The sequence below is a fragment of the Panicum virgatum genome, chromosome 7N, assembly GCF_016808335.1.
Source record: "Panicum virgatum strain AP13 chromosome 7N, P.virgatum_v5, whole genome shotgun sequence".
Taxonomy (NCBI): Eukaryota; Viridiplantae; Streptophyta; class Magnoliopsida; order Poales; family Poaceae; genus Panicum; species Panicum virgatum.
The window spans coordinates 45,691,509-45,707,064 of record NC_053151.1 but is presented as its reverse complement, the minus strand read 5'-3'; the positions used below and the strand labels follow the sequence as shown (position 1 = coordinate 45,707,064).

At 43.4% G+C, this 15,556-nt stretch overlaps 2 protein-coding genes and 1 non-coding gene across 3 annotated transcripts; 2 read left to right on the top strand and 1 right to left on the bottom strand.

Moving 5' to 3' along the window:
- Positions 1-48: 48 nt before the first annotated feature.
- Positions 49-121, top strand: TRNAR-CCG. Its single transcript has one exon. It is a non-coding gene; the product is annotated as a tRNA-Arg (tRNA).
- Positions 122-2,067: 1,946 nt separating this feature from the next.
- LOC120682928 (germin-like protein 4-1) lies at positions 2,068-3,320 on the top strand. The gene is made up of 2 exons (XM_039964939.1): positions 2,068-2,239; positions 2,330-3,320. Exons 1-2 carry the CDS (start codon positions 2,119-2,121, stop codon positions 2,962-2,964), a joined length of 756 nt encoding a protein of 251 aa, XP_039820873.1. The 5' UTR covers positions 2,068-2,118; the 3' UTR covers positions 2,965-3,320.
- Positions 3,321-3,533: 213 nt separating this feature from the next.
- Positions 3,534-7,066, bottom strand: LOC120682927 (imidazoleglycerol-phosphate dehydratase 3, chloroplastic-like). The gene is made up of 8 exons (XM_039964938.1): positions 6,777-7,066; positions 6,442-6,569; positions 5,507-5,611; positions 5,160-5,252; positions 4,720-4,794; positions 4,425-4,487; positions 4,108-4,217; positions 3,534-4,002 (listed from the first exon to the last, which is right to left on the bottom strand). The coding sequence occupies exons 1-8, from the start codon at positions 6,982-6,984 to the stop codon at positions 3,975-3,977; spliced, it is 810 nt and encodes a 269-aa protein (XP_039820872.1). The 5' UTR covers positions 6,985-7,066; the 3' UTR covers positions 3,534-3,974.
- Between the last annotated feature and the right edge of the window lie 8,490 nt (positions 7,067-15,556).

Here is a 15,556-nt window from a genome sequence, read left to right as displayed (position 1 = left end):
AATCCCATTATTTTATTATTAATAAAACTTTACCCGTATAACCGCAACGACCGCGTGGCCTAATGGATAAGGCGCTCGCCTCCGGAGCGGGAGATTGTGGGTTCGAGTCCCATCGTGGTCGATATATTTTTGTCACCTTGTTTCATTTTCGGAATTTCCCTCTAGCGATTGCGAGAATATCGCAGCCTACCATATCCATGTATATTTTATATATATTAGAGCGGAAAAGAATACATATCGATGGCTCGATTTTTTATTATAAAAACCTCTAGAATTTGGCTGTCGGCTATACTCGTTGAGCAAAACCACCTTGCAAAGTGCAAACCTTGTGTTTGTTGAAAGATTGAAGAGCATGCAGGTGGAGAAGGCAAACTTGTATTCGTCAGTCTGGCAGAAAGTTATGCTAAAATTAGATATACGAGTATTCTTCGGAGATATCAATTTTACTAAAGTTCCCTTCCAAAAATGCCAAGTCCCATGAGACCTTCTGTGCTCGATACGTGTCCAGTGTCCTAGGCACTAGCATTACATGGTTTACTCCAAAAGTTAACCTAGCTAGCTAGTTCAAAGATCACAACCTGCACTACATAACACACACAAATTCAGCTAGGTGCTACGAATAATTATGCCACACTTCGATCTCTTCCAAGATATCTATCTGTGAGATTGTGACCCGGCCCTTCTCATTTGCACAGCCGCCACTCACTAATCATGGGCAATTAAAAGTCAAATACTAATGCAGGGGGAGGATAAGCACTGGGGAATGGCACATGACCTAATGCCATTACTCACCACCGTACTGTCTGTGAAGCTATCCTGGCCGACGAGTGGGATTTCCAGTGCTGCAAACCAATATATATATACTTGTTGACGAACTGATCGTATCCGACGTCACAGGTGAAGTGGAGCTCATGGAAACCCTTACTTGTTAGTGGTCTGGTGGATGCATGTTACGAACTGCGCGCATGTGAGGACCTTTTGTTATCTTGCTGCCTATTTTCAAACCATGACGTGTTAATCAGAGAATGAGGTTTAATTCTGTTTTGCAACGAGGTATCAATCTGCCGGAAAATTCTGATGCACAAGCCAACTGCTTAATGTACATCAATTGATGGTATCATCTTTCTCGTCATTATTTCCTCGAAAAGTCTTCCTATATATCCACTAAAATCTTGACCGGCTTTATCAGCAGTAGTAATAGATCACGATGGATGGCAGAAGCGGCAGTAGATTGTTGTGGCGCCACGATAATAGGATCTTATTTTGAAGAAGTAGTACAAATATTTGAACTAATTAAGCAGGATTGAAGGTGCATCTAAGATCACCAATTTACACATATTCTCTTATGGGCTTTCCGTATTAGTGAGATGTCAAACTGAGGAGAACTTCTCGGGAAGGAGGTAGGAGCAAAGCTAGTATGCCATGCATGACGGATCGGAGGAGCAGGTCAATCAAGTTGAAGGTAGAGAATAAGACAGACACTTCTTGAACGCTAAATAGTGGGTAGTGTGGCATGGCGGAGGACTTGGAAGCATGAGCTAAAGAGTGGATATTAATTTGTACAAAACAGAAGAGGTGGCGTACGGGTACGTTTAAGAAAAAATTTAGTCATCTTCTCAGGAGTGCACCCGAAGAATTTTCAGTACATAGTAACACTTTGTTTACTGATGTGGATCAATCAATGGCACAAGTGGCGTATAGAAATGTTGTCGTTAGTGGATGAATGTGTTGCACCGATTGAAATTTTTGGTTATCTTCTCCCACATTTTCCAACCACACACATCGAGCACGCATGTGTTTACATCAGGCACGTGATGACACTATGTAAACAAACAGTTAGTGGGACTGTAACAAGAGGACACAAATAGATCATCCTGCGTCAGCTAGCCATGGTGGTAGTATCATCGTGGAATGCCTACTCGATCAACTACATGTACAGTGGTGAGGGAGTGATGGTGAATTTTGTAGTAGAGCGTGCAAGCAGTCCACTACATACTCAACAGTGACCTTTATGACAGTATAAATCGGTGCCCATAGCAACGTTGTAGATCACAAGACGCAGCTCGTTCTCACTTGCAAGCATTGCCATAGCCAGTGTAGACGACGAAGAACGAAGCCATGGCTTCCCGTGCCCTCGCTGCGCTGCCCATCACTGTGCTAGCGTTTGTAGGCCTTGCTTCAGTTCCCCGTGCTTTGGCAACTGATCCGACCCAGCTCCAAGACTTCTGTGTCGCTGATAACAACAACAAATAAAGCTGGTAAGAAACTTGTATTTTATATATATATATATATAGTCACGTTTCTAGACATGATATATATGTATTTGTATGCATGTTTGCAGTGCTGGTGAATGGGGTGGTGTGTAAGAACCCAAATGTGGTGACGGCGAACGACTTCTTCTTCAAGATAATGCCGGCCGCCCCGAACGCGCAGGGCTCCGGGGTGGCGGGGGTGGCGGTGGACATGCTCCCGGGGCTGAACACGCTGGGCATCTCGCTGGCGCGCATCGACTTCGTCCCCGGCGGGCAGAACCCGCCGCACACGCACCCGCGCGCGTCGGAGATCCTGACGGTGATCCAGGGCACGCTCCTGGTGGGGTTCGTCACCTCCAACCAGCTGCTCAACAACACGCTCTTCACCAAGCAGCTGGCGGTCGGGGACGTGTTCGTCTTCCCGCAGGGGCTCATCCACTTCCAGCTCAACAACGGCAAGGCCCCCGCCGTGGCCATCGCGGCGCTCAGCAGCCAGAACCCCCGCACCGTCACCATCGCCAACGCCGTGTTCGGCTCCAAGCCGCCCATCCTGGACGAGATCCTCGCTAAGGCGTTCATGCTCGAGAAGGCCACGGTAGACTGGGTCCAGCAGGCGTTCGGCGCGGCCCCGGTGGCCGGCGGCGGCGGCGGCTACCCCGGAAACGGGACCGGCGGCGGTTACCCCGGCGTGCCAGGGTATGGGTACCCATAAGGCGGTGTGCATGCTGCCTCCACGGCGCCTAGCATTGCTGCACAAGAGCAGATGCTGATGATCATCGATCAGGCAGGCCGTCATACATAAAACTATACAGGTATAGTACTCCAAACATGAAGCCACATGCAGGTTGTGATGGTCAGGTTTACGGTGTAGCACTAGCACACACGTAGTCTACTAGCGCGTATGTGCACGCGCACAATGTGTTTGTGTTGATCGAGGAGTAGAAGCTCGATCGATTGGGTTGAATAATGGACTATGTGGGGAAACGGCAACAAGTGTACTACAAACTTTATTGTTCGTTACGTTGCCTCTATATGAAATAAACTTGAATTAAGTGCCAGCATGCTCTAGATGTTTATCTCCGCTGACTTGTGGACACGACGTTTGACCATTTATCTTTTTTAAAAAAAATGTAAATACCATTTTAGTTGTTGTGGTTTTGTTTTAGCATCATAATAAATTCAACGGTAACTAACGTTTAGGAACGAAGGTCGATGATACGCTGAACAGCGTGCCGGCAGAGGCGCGACCGCTAGTTTCCTCAACTCCAGTATCACGAGATATAGACGCACAGAAACCAAAATTTTTTATTCCCTTGAACGCGGACCATCATTACATATGCGGCTTAAATCAGCCCATGTTGCCAAGTTTACACAAGGCACACCATTATTCCTGAATCCTGATTGGAGTTGCTTTCAGAGTCACAGCTTATTGTCCACTCCTTTCCAATGTTCAGATAATCTCGTAGCTCCAGAGAGCAGAGAAAATTGCAGTAGCGAGCAGATACATTATACCCGCCGTTGTAAATAAGCCCAATACCGAGTGGTGGTACATCTGATTTTTGACAATCCCATTAGCAAGGATGCCATAACTTGTTGTCGAAGGTAATGCGGACTCCCGATGTAAGGCAGAACAAACCAAGCTGTGTATAGCTGCCCGCTCTATTTGTTTCCTCTGATCGCTGCGAGCTAAAAGCTGACAAGCAATCGTTTGAACCTGTAGTGCTATGATCTTGATAAAACACCTTTGGAGCTGCCACATAGAGAAGCAAGAAAGGTATCGTCATGGATGTAAATGGTTGAATCCGAATAGGAGGACAGAGTGTATGCTATCCTCTGCCAGCAAGTGAAGACGAACCTGGGGACAGTGCCATGACGGCGCGAGTCATATTCTGTTGCTTGTCGAAGGGCCCTAGCAAATGCTTTGAAACATGCCTCGATAATATGGTGCGAGTTTTCCCCAGCAAGCTTCAAAGAAAAAATGGAGCGGGATCAGGCAGTAGAGGAGAAGGGTCATGCTCATGCCAAGTAGGTCAAGTAACAAGGAAAAATCAACTATCTCAACTCTTATGCTCAGCCTATGATGCGCTAGATTGCTAATGACTGAAATTGTACCACTGATCCAGCTATTTTGAAGAGATTTGATTTGAGCAATGAGCATATAGCAATATGTACCTGACGGATGTGAAGAGTCATCCCAGATGTATTCACCAAAGACTGGAAAAAGTGCTCAACCAGCTGGAACCAAAATGAATAAATAAAACTTTTGCCTAACTTGACTGCAAGAGTGTACAAGACAGAAAGGATTGCATGACATTAGCGATGAATAAAATGGCAGTCAAATTTTGTTAGAAGATTTCATAAAAAAATAAATATTTCTTTTTAAACACAGGAAGAAGTGGCCACCAAGGATGTTTTCTTTGAACAGATGGTTGATAAGTGATAAAAAGTTTGCAGATCTCACAATTACCTGTGTATCATATGTACCAACTCTCTGAGTAGGAATATCCAAGCCACAGCTTAAATGAGGACGACCAGACAGATCCTGCATATAGGGGGGGGGGGGGGATAATGACCCATGAAGTCTCAACAAAGAACATATGTGGAATATGAGTATGCAAAACTTCAACAAACAAGTCTGAATTCTGAATGTTAAGTGTCAAATGAATGCATATGTACAAGCTTCTGGCAACAATAGATGCTCATGAATACGTAGAAGTCCAAAAAAAGAACTAGAGTATTTCTGAAGTGTAGAGCACTAGGGCCAGGCATAAGTAACTTAGCTACTCAGGTATATGCTCACACAACATTGGAAATATGAATGCATAATGACGCATATATAGGCACATCAGGTCTATGAAAAAAATGTGCAATCATAGTAAGTAAATATAGCAAGAGATTGTGACTCACCAGTATAACTTCAACTGCCGCCTCATCGAGTGGTGCAGTAAAATGCCCAAATCGATTAATCCCTTTTCGATCACCAAGTGATTGAAGCAGTGCCTACATAGACGATCAGAGAAGGTCATCTCAATGATTGTTGCCTATCTATGCAGATCGCATGAAACTAAACTACAAATGGTTCAGCATAAGGTATAAGTTGAAAATACAGCATGTTTGTGCAGTGCTAAATTTAGTACAAAAGTTAGGAAATGAAAATATACGGATATCCTAACCTCAAGTCAATAATGATCCCTACAAGTGCTTCTAGAAGTAGAAATATCAAGTTGAAAATGTTCTCGGAAAGTAACAATCACCGTTCCAATTGCCAGAGCAATGTCCTCGTTTGAGTGATGATCATCAATGTGTGTGTCACCTGTTGCCTTAACGTACACATCAAAGAGTCCATGTGATGCCAGTTGCTGAAAGTTTTAAACACGAGTTAATGGCCAGCTTTGACTGAAAAATCATACCTATCTAACATGAGTTAGAACTTTCTACTTTGGACCCAGTTATATAAGTAGGATAGAATAGAGGGGCATTTAAAGAGAAGAAACCTATTAAAAATAAATGCTTTTGTAGGGGAATACAAGGGGAATAGCTGAGCTTTTTAGACAATTTTTTGCATGCAGTCTTTGGTTGTAGTTTAATATTTTACATTTATTTCTCTTCACAAGTGCTAGTCATCTACAGCGGTCATTTCTGTCATCTATGTGGAATAACCAGAACCATACATCTCACTCATTACATTAGTTGATCGAAGGAAGAGAAGTAGAACTCTTTCCATTGATCACCATACTAGGAAAAGGAAAAAATGAAACAAGCATTTTGTGAAGTAATTGCTTGATAGCGGAGTCCCAAGAGTGATCACCTGCAACACGTGGAACTAGAAAAGTGTTCCACACCGCTTCAGTTTCAAATGCATCACTTTTTTTTCATAAAAATCATATGACTGTACTACTGGCCCTCTTAACTGAAGGTAGGAGACAGCATGCATAAAGACTTTTCCTATCAGAAGATGTTTCCACTCATCCATATTATTGATTTGGTATAAGATGCTTCTCCTCTTATTACGAGGTTTTGCTTTCTCCCCTTCTGCACAAAATAAGGCGTAATCTTCCCATTCCCGTCACCCATGCTGGATACCAGAAATCACAAAGGATGCGACCACAACTCCACAAGCATATTATGTCTGTACAGATACCCCCCAAATTCCCTAATTACTGATGACATACAAGCAAGCTATACTCACGTCGAGCATGTGATCCAAGAAGGGTATCCCTGTGCTGCATTCAGCAACGCCAGTGCCATCAAGGTTTATTTTCACATGCACATTTGTCTCCTTAGTTACTCTCTTGACCTCTCCAATCCTAGACGGCCCTACAAAATGTAAAAAAAAATTAGTTTACATGATAAAAAAATGGTCCAGATAGCAAGTAAACAGTACTGATACTGGAAACTGAAAGTTTCACTGCCTTTGTGATTTTAGCAGCGACAATAGGAATAACAACTCGCATCTGTCGAGCATAACAAAGGAACAAATCCCAAGAGAAACGGCATGAAGAGTGAAATGAAATCCGCAACTACCTGTAAAGCCCCCTTGCGCGTTCGGAGAGCCGTTGCCTCCGGCGCCGGCGGAGGCCATGACAGGCGAGCTCAGATGGAGCAGGGCACCATACGGCCGAGCAGGGAAGGCGACCCTACCGCTTGCCCTCCCCAAGGATTTGGAGGCCGGGTAGGCCGGAGAGTAATACAGTGCGCCGGGGGAGGTGGATACCAATCGCGCGGTGGTCATCGCCGAGAGCTCGCCGGCGGCGTTTTGCGGGTGCGACGGACGGAGGGAGTGGTGGGGAGGAGTTGTTGGGTGTGGCCGTGTGGCTGCGTTGGGCCTGGGTCGAGGGCACAAGGTTTGCTTACTAGTTGGGCCGGCTGTTAGATGATTCATTTCTGGGCCGACAAAACACATCGTTGGGCCATCGCTTATAGTACTTCTTTATACTAGTTACTTTCAGATCGGCTCAAAAAAAAAAAAGTTACTTTCAGATAAATTTTAAAATTCGTTGATTTAAAAATTCGAAATCCTCCTGGAACTTAATATTGGCATGCTAGTTGCGCATAAAATTAGTGAAATTTTAAATTAGGAACACTGCGGCATGGATGAAGACTCTTTCGCGATAGATCAACGCTCAAGCTGGGAATTTTTTTATTTTTAATACAATTTTTAATCAAAATTACGTATTAATACAGCAGATTTGAGAAATTACAAAACTAAGGCACAATTGTCTACCCAGTAGACAAAATTTAAATTTCGTCTAGCTAACAAACAAAATTAAGAAAAATCGTCTACCAGGTCGACGAAATAGAAATATTTCATCTATCAAGAAGACAAAAATAAATTTTGTCTATCCAGCAGACAAAATAAATTTAAAAATGTAATTTTTAGCAATTTTCGTCAACTGTACATGGTTTTGCATGACGAAATCTAGATATTGTCTACCCACTGGATGAAATCTAGATATTGTCTACCCATTGGACGAAATCTAGATATTGTCTACCCACTGGACGAAATTTAGTAAATAAACATTTTTACCATGATTTGCAGGGTGCTCCATATTTTGAATCTACTCCCTCCATCCACTTTTGATAGCTATATTTCAAAACTTCAAATGTTCAAAATGATAGCTATATTTGCTATTGGCATGGGTTGTGGCAATAAATAGTACTAAAAACAAAGAGTTCCCAGTTAAAACATTGGAGGACCAACAAAAAGTCTATGTTGTATTTATGAGATTGATAAGCACACTTGGTGCCCTTGGTCATTATGCCATATGGAAATATATCAATCAAAACTGGATGGAGGTAGTATTTTACAAAGTATGTTTTAATATAAACTCTATTTTTTCTATTATAAACTGTGTAGGAATAATGTAAACTATCAATGTAATGCAATTAGTACACCAAATTAGGCAAGAGCCATAAATTCCCGTCTTGCATTAAGATAACGATTACATAGCAACGGGTCATTGCGTCTGTACTACTACAACTTTTGTTGTGACTAATCTACAAATTCCTCCAGGGAAAGGTCTCACACATCATTTACCGTAGAGTACAGATGCAATGACTAGTTGTTTTGTAATCGTTATCTTAATGAAAGCTGTGAATTTATGACTCCTGCCTAATTTGGCGTAATAATTGTAGTACATTGATAATTTACATTATCCCTGCACAGTTTATAATAGAAAAGAAATGAAGTTTATATTAAAATATACTTTATAAAATAGATTTAAAATATGGAGCACACTACAAACCATGGTAAAAAATTTTATTTACTAAATTTCGTCCAGTGGGTAGATAATATCTAAATTTCGTCTAGTGGGTAGACAATATCTAGATTTCGTCCAGGGGTAGACAATATCTAGATTTCGTTATGCAAAACTATGCATAGTTGACAAAAATTGCTAAAAATTATATTTTTAAATTTATTTCGTCTGCTGGATAGACGAAATCTGTTTTTGTCTTCCTGATAGACGAAATATTTATATTTCGGTAGACGATGTTTCTTAATTTCGTCTGTTGGCTAGACGATTGTGTTCTAGTTTTGTAATTTCTCAAATCTGCAGTATTAATACGTAATTTCGATTAAAAACTATATTAAAAATAAAAAATTCCTCAAACTGGCGCGTGTTAAGGTGAAGAGAGTGAAATGGAACGTGGGCGTGCATTTTTCCAAACTAAAAATAGACAACAAGAAAAGTATTTGCATTCCTTTATCAAAGAGAAACAAAATACTGCATGAGACAGACAGCTGTCCAGGAATGGCTACGTGCAACTATTCTTTGGTGGTGAATGATTACGCGGAGCAAATATAGCAATCGTTAACTAACCTTCATGATTCTGATTATTAGCAAGAGCAGCGACGAATCCTAGTCCTACTTGTCCTTGCCCTCCCCCAACCTTCTCTTCGTTTTTGGGTGCGAGGAAATTGAATGCGGGGATAGAGAGATAGCCAGCCATTCAAGGTACATTTATTGGGAACAGTTGGAGCAAATCGACGCACACCACAGCTAGCACACCACAAAAGATAGCTAGCCAATGAATGAATAAAAAAAAAGATAGCTAGCCAGAGGAAGGGAAAGGGATGGGGGAGGGGGACGATTTCAATGGTGGGAATGGATGCTTGGATCAGCCTGGTTGATAAATGTGCACTTGTTTTGTTCCTTTGCAGGCCTAGGGGCATGGGAATGGATGAGTGGTGGGCCCGCCCTAGCCTAACCGGCTAACCATTAAACTCCTAAAAACGACGCCTCCCACACATCTTCATAAATTTTTCAACTAGGAACCACTCTGCATTCATGGAACCATTTATTGCGCGGGCGTATTATTGAAGACTTGTACTGAACTTTTCTCCCGACCTGCTGCATGCTCGTGCTCCTCTAGTTCTTCTCCCAAGCATTGATCCTGCTAGGATTTGACACAGTTCTGTCAAACAGGAATTGATTACCATAATTTCCTTTCATTTGCCATCATCAGCATGACACTCACGCCAGCGCACAGGTGCATGCACCAACTTAATTATGTTAGCAATCAAGGTTGTGCTAGCTTGCAAGCTTCAAACATGGAGAGTTTGCAGAGAATTCGCAACCTGCATGGAGATGGAGATCATCAACCCCATCTGTCAAACAACACTGTAGCTCATCAGACCCTTCTTTTTGTCAGGTGACAAATTACAAACAGTAGCGAAAATGCTTACAATAATCGCTGCAGGTAGAAGCTATGCGTGTCGCCGTACGTACCCAAAACTGTTACCACCAGTACATGCATGAACTGCACGCATGGGTGCATGCCTTTTGGTCCGTCTGCTGCCGCAGTTTCCCCCAAAGGGGCGGCTATACGCATTACGCCATGACATTTTTGTGGCACAAGGACAAGGATTGACATTCAGAACACAGCGAGTGAGATCCAAGACGTGCTGGTACCCGCGATTAACTGCACAGTTTGTGTACGTTTGGGCAGCTGGTACTGAAGACTAAGATGAGGCAGCTGCATGCTGTAATGGTTACTTCGAATTTGTCGCTGAAAGGTACGGTGCAGGATCAGCTAGGGCTCGTCAGGACCTTGATTAGCTCCTCTGATTCCTGCGCGTACTTGCAGCGGTAACAGCATTCGATCGGTTGCATCGTCTGCGATACGCTACTGATGATGCAACTGTTCTACCATCGCAGGTCAGACCGTCCTCGCTCGTTGATCCTGAAGGTCCATCATCAGTACGCCAACAACTGTTGCTTGAGAAACTAATACTATAATCATCTGTACTGTCATCCAGTTATGGATATCGGCGCACCTCTGAACAATTTGCACATACAGAGTGGAAAGTCCATGCTTCTACAGAGTGGCCACTCAACCTGTTGACGTTTTTCTTTTCTACTTTTTTTTGCTCAAATTTAAGTTGAACAGTCAAATCAGCATGGTTCTTCCCCTTTTTCCTCAAGTTAGACTATGCATTGTTCAGGATTAATGGATTATGGTTGGCCAACAAGTTGACCATGGGTCTGTTTAGATGAAACGAAAAAAAATTTTGCGTTGGAATCTTGCTAATTTGAAGTACTAAATGAAGTCTATTTACAAAACTTTTTGTATAGATGGGTTGTAAATCGCGAGACGAATCTAATAATGTTAATTAATTCATGATTAATCAATAATTAGCGGATGGTTACTGTAGCACCACTGTTGCAATATGGATTAAGTAGGCTCATTAGATTCGTCTCACGATTTACAGCCCATCTATGCAAAAAAAAATTATAAATAGATTTCATTTAATACTCCATGCATGTGTCAAAATATTCGATGTGACGGTTTTTTTGTATTTATGGGGTTTATAGGGTGAAAACTAAACAGGGCCCAGTATATTGGCGTGGCCAGCATCCCATCATGTGTAAAATATTGTTTCTTTCAGAGCCGCATAGTAGGACGGATATGTTTTTCTCCACGGTCAACAGATATGTATTTAATATTAGAATAGGAACTGGATGCTCCATTTCACATCTCATTCTCTGCATGTCCAGAATCCAGGCTCCGCCTGCAGCTTAATGGCGGTCAAAAGTGTGGACAGTCATCTGACGCCTGCACAATCATGCTTCATGGATGGATTGCATGGGCCGGGGCGGCATGCCCCCACACACACTTTGTTTAGTTAATGCCAAAGTTTCAGGGGAAAAAATCTCACAAGGAAAAACGACAATCTGATAGAGCGCTATTCAATTCAAGCACGACAATATGACTCGCCGGTATGCAAATTGTGCAGCACATTGATGTGGAAGGAAGGCTTCGGTGGATATTGAGTGTTTCTTAGAGATTGTAATCCTGCTATCCAAATAAAAGCTCCTGTGACTTGCCCTAAAAAAATGTAGCCATGTTGGTAGGAACGTCAAAAAAAATCAAATGGTACGGATTTAGTATTTGGGAAAAATCCTTTTGTACTATGCATCATCGATCTGGTTTGGGTGCAACAATTATGTGAGGTAATATTTTTCGGCAACGGTGAGCTTTTACTTCACCCACGGATTATTTGAGGTTACCAGTTTAGCTATTACTAGAACTATTATTATGGCTTCTATAGTTGTAATATTTAAGTCTACGAAATCACTAAAAGATTTGTGAAATGAATCTATTGATAAATTTTGCTTACATATACAAAGCATGCATATAATAAAAGCCATCGATCTTCTCAAATTGCTAGTCATATGTTTGATCTCAAAACGAAAGATGGTTAGGCATCAATACCAAAAAAAAAACTCCGCATGCCTTTTTGTAACTGAAGTACTCCTAATAAAGGCAAATTTTAACTCATGCATTCCAAATTCTATAGAATTTCAGTACAATAACACAGATCCCTGTGTCCTACTCCAACTCCTGTAGTGCTGCCTTTTCTTCAGTTCAGGTATAGATGTGCATGCAGACCGCAGCTCGTTAGCCCGCTCGAAGCACGGCCAATTTGACCTGGCCCAAGCACGGCCCGGCCCGGCCCGGTCCAAACCGTGCCCGGGCTGGCCCGGGCCGCTCCCCGTGCCCGGGCTTGGGCCGTCACCCCAGCCCGTGGGCTGGCACGGCCCGGCACGGAGTTAGCAGGCCGGCCCGGTAGCGGCCCGCTAACTCTAAAGACCTACAGAAGCACACAGCCCAGCCCACGGCCTTACAGCGACTCCACTCCCCCTCCCCCCCGACTCGTCCTCTCCCCCCAACCCCCCACCCGCGACTCCACTCCCCCTCCCCTCCAGCACGCCCCGACGCCCCGTCTCCCTCCGGGCGCCGGCGGTGCCCGGGGAAGCCGCCCCCCTCCGGCGTCCGCTCTCTCCGAGGGCTCGCCCCGCCGTCCACGCCACTCCCTCCGGCCTCCGCTCCATCCGAGCCTCCGAGAGCACCCCCCCCCGTCGTCGACGCCGCGTCGTCGCCCCCTCCGACCCCGCTCCCTCGCCCCGCCATCTACGCTGCCCCTCCGAGCTCCGAGCCTCCGACCTCAGCTCCCTCGCCCCGCCGTCGACGCTGCCCCTCCGGCCTCTGCTCCCTCACCCCGCCATCGACCGCGCGCCCCATTCCCTGCAACCCTAGCCGGCTAGATCTAGCGCCGCCGGACTGGGAGTGGGAGCTCTACTCGCGCCGCCTCTCCGCCGCCGCCGCACTTCCTCTCGCCCCTCCTACTCTACTCTGGCCTCTCCGCCGCCATAGCCTCTCCACCGCCGTCGCCGCTCCCGCGACTGAGTACCAGCGCGGCGGCGCGCCCCATCATGGGCCGCAGGAGGCCCGAGCCCGACAAGTAGGCTGGGCTCCGCGGGCTGGCCCGGCACGAAACAAGCCCGCGGGCCCGTGCCTGGGCCGTCGGGAGAGCCACGGCCCGCTGCGATATTGGGCCGGGCTAGGCACGGCCCAGCAAAGAACGGGCCAGCCCCGGGCTCGGGACAGGGCCGGGCCGGCGGGCCGAATGGCCATCTATAAGTTCAGGTAACCAGCCGTTGAGCTACCACAAAGGATCCCGGGTGGGCACTTGCCTCCACCATTAATGCGGAGATAACCAAAGGCCCCTAACAATCCGTTCATTAATAAGTGCAGTGCATAGATGAAGACATTGATTGCATTGAATGAGCAATTGAACTCTTGGGTGTGAAGATTTAGGAAGCTACTTTTTCCATGACAATTCAGTCGCCGTTGGGTTAGTTAATGCGTTTGTTGTGGGTCGTTTTACCCGGCCCCACAACCGAGGAAATGTAGCGAGATGGAGCACTCTGACCCAACTGTAAATGTTTATATTTAGATCGAATTCATTCAGAATTGAAAAGAAAATCACGCCCCACCTAATTATCTGCTACATAAAGGAGAAAATAGGTTTCGAATGGAGATAGAGTACGAAAAAAAATTATTGTTGGGAAGTAGGAGTAGTATTAATGGACGGAAAATGATACTGCTAGAGACTGCTTCAATTTTGCCACTCATTTCTTTATCTGCAAACTCATCTATAGCCATGTACTCCAACCAACAACCTCGAATAATTTTTGCATGGACAAAATTGATCCATTCAAAAGTTGCAAGAAAGCGTGTTTAATATAGCTGCAATTAGAGAGGTAAGTACAATTAAAATAGCAGTTTTGATAGCTAGCCGTGCATGGTTAAATACATGGTGAGAACAGCATTCTACGACTACGAGTACTCTCGATGGATTATCGAACGAATCAGAGTCAAGGCAGCAGGTCTTCACGGTCGTTGTTTTCCCCAGCTTAATTGCGTGCAATGCAAAGATCACACTATATCTCGCTGGTTGCTGTTGGTGCCCATTAAAAGCCTTTCTATTCGGTGGTTATGGAAAACAATCTTCACCATCAATTCGTGACAAGATATGAGTGTGATTACGTTGTTGAGTAGGAGTACATCTTTTTAATACGAAAGGTACGTAGCCCAATTTTATTTCTTTCTTTCTGATCATTGTGATCACCTACCGCCCTACCGTTTGCTAATGATCGAGATGAAGTACTCCTAGTAGACTTGCAGTAGTCCCCTCAATTGTGTTTATTTTTTCTATTCAAACTTTCCACTTGCATCTGCATAGCCTGGCAGGGATAAATTGGGCATAGAACTGGCTATTTAATTATATTAAAGATATAAAATGTCCTTTCCTTTCACCATGTGGTGCAAACATTGACAATTTGTTTAATTTATAGCCAATTCCTTTCTTTTTAATTACTACTCCATTTATGATGTCATCTTGTAGATGAACTATAATTGCACAATGAATATAAAAATAAATGACATTCAAATTTAGCATGTCCGTTTTTTTCTTGAGAGAATCTAAGTTTTTTTCTATTTTTTTTACATAGCTTCAAATCTCTAAGTTTAGCTAGGATTATAACTAGGCTCTTGGTGTTGCTCTTAGTAGATGATATGGAAAATCAGCAAGAGACAATTACTTCCTTGGCTCTAAAAAAGTTGTGGTTAGTTTCTTCGCCATTTTTCTTTTGAACTAGGCTATTTGGCCCCAAAACAAGTTAATTATTTATTATTAATGATATCTACTTTTTAGTAGCTCAAATGGCATGTTAGTGATTTTTGTTGGATCCAGCATGCTTAGATACGACTCCAATGATTTTTTCGCTGTTTTACCATGTTCTTGTGATTTTATATAATTTAAAAACTAAAAATAGATTTATAAATACCTAAAAATTATTTTACTTGTGGAAAAAATTCCAAAAGAATTATGAAAAATTCCTTTATGTTATGGTTTTTCTGGTTGAAAAATCTAAACTGGTGAGTTTGAATATTGTAAAATTTTAGATCTAATTGCAAGGTGATGGAAGGATCAAGCAACTAAAGGAAACTTGTTTTGGAGGCCAAATAGTCAAGTTCAAGAGAAAAGAAAAGACCAAAAAACTGAGCACACCTTTTGTAGAGCTAAGAAAATAATTCTCTCATTCAGCTATATGTTGATGCAGTGGGGTGTGCAGCCAGAACAAGAGTCTTTGTTAGTAAAGACATAGGACAACAAAATGGTATGGAATCTCCAGATGATATGGTAACGTATGCAATCTTTGGCTTTCTTAGCCACTGGATGATATCGCGACGCGGTATGTTGCTGTGGTGACACTGGCTAGACGCCAATACTAAATGTTGTGGCTTGGTAGTGCCAAATAATGGCGTTGTGAGGTGAACAATGGCACATATTTATAACATGTCTTTCATAAAAAGATATGGAATTAGCAACTTGGTACGCGGTTATGAGAACATATATCCAACATGGTTTCTAGAGGGAAAAAGCACTCAATAAGCCACATGGTCGTAGTGAGATGAAAAATGGCATATGTTAAATATTTTTCTATAAAATTATG

Excerpts from the sequence above, each read along its gene's own strand:
- LOC120682928 (XM_039964939.1), top strand. The coding sequence starts at position 2,119 with ATGGCTTCCCGTGCCCTCGCTGCGCTGCCCATCACTGTGCTAGCGTTT. Across the intron at positions 2,240-2,329 it reads AGACTTCTGTGTCGCTGATA|GCATGTTTGCAGTGCTGGTG; the intron begins ACAACAACAAAT and ends ATGTATTTGTAT.
- LOC120682927 (XM_039964938.1), bottom strand. The coding sequence starts at position 6,984 with ATGACCACCGCGCGATTGGTATCCACCTCCCCCGGCGCACTGTATTAC. Across the intron at positions 5,253-5,506 it reads TTGCTCTGGCAATTGGAACG|GCACTGCTTCAATCACTTGG; the intron begins GTGATTGTTACT and ends TCGTCTATGTAG. Across the intron at positions 4,003-4,107 it reads CGTCATGGCACTGTCCCCAG|CTCCAAAGGTGTTTTATCAA; the intron begins GTTCGTCTTCAC and ends TCTATGTGGCAG.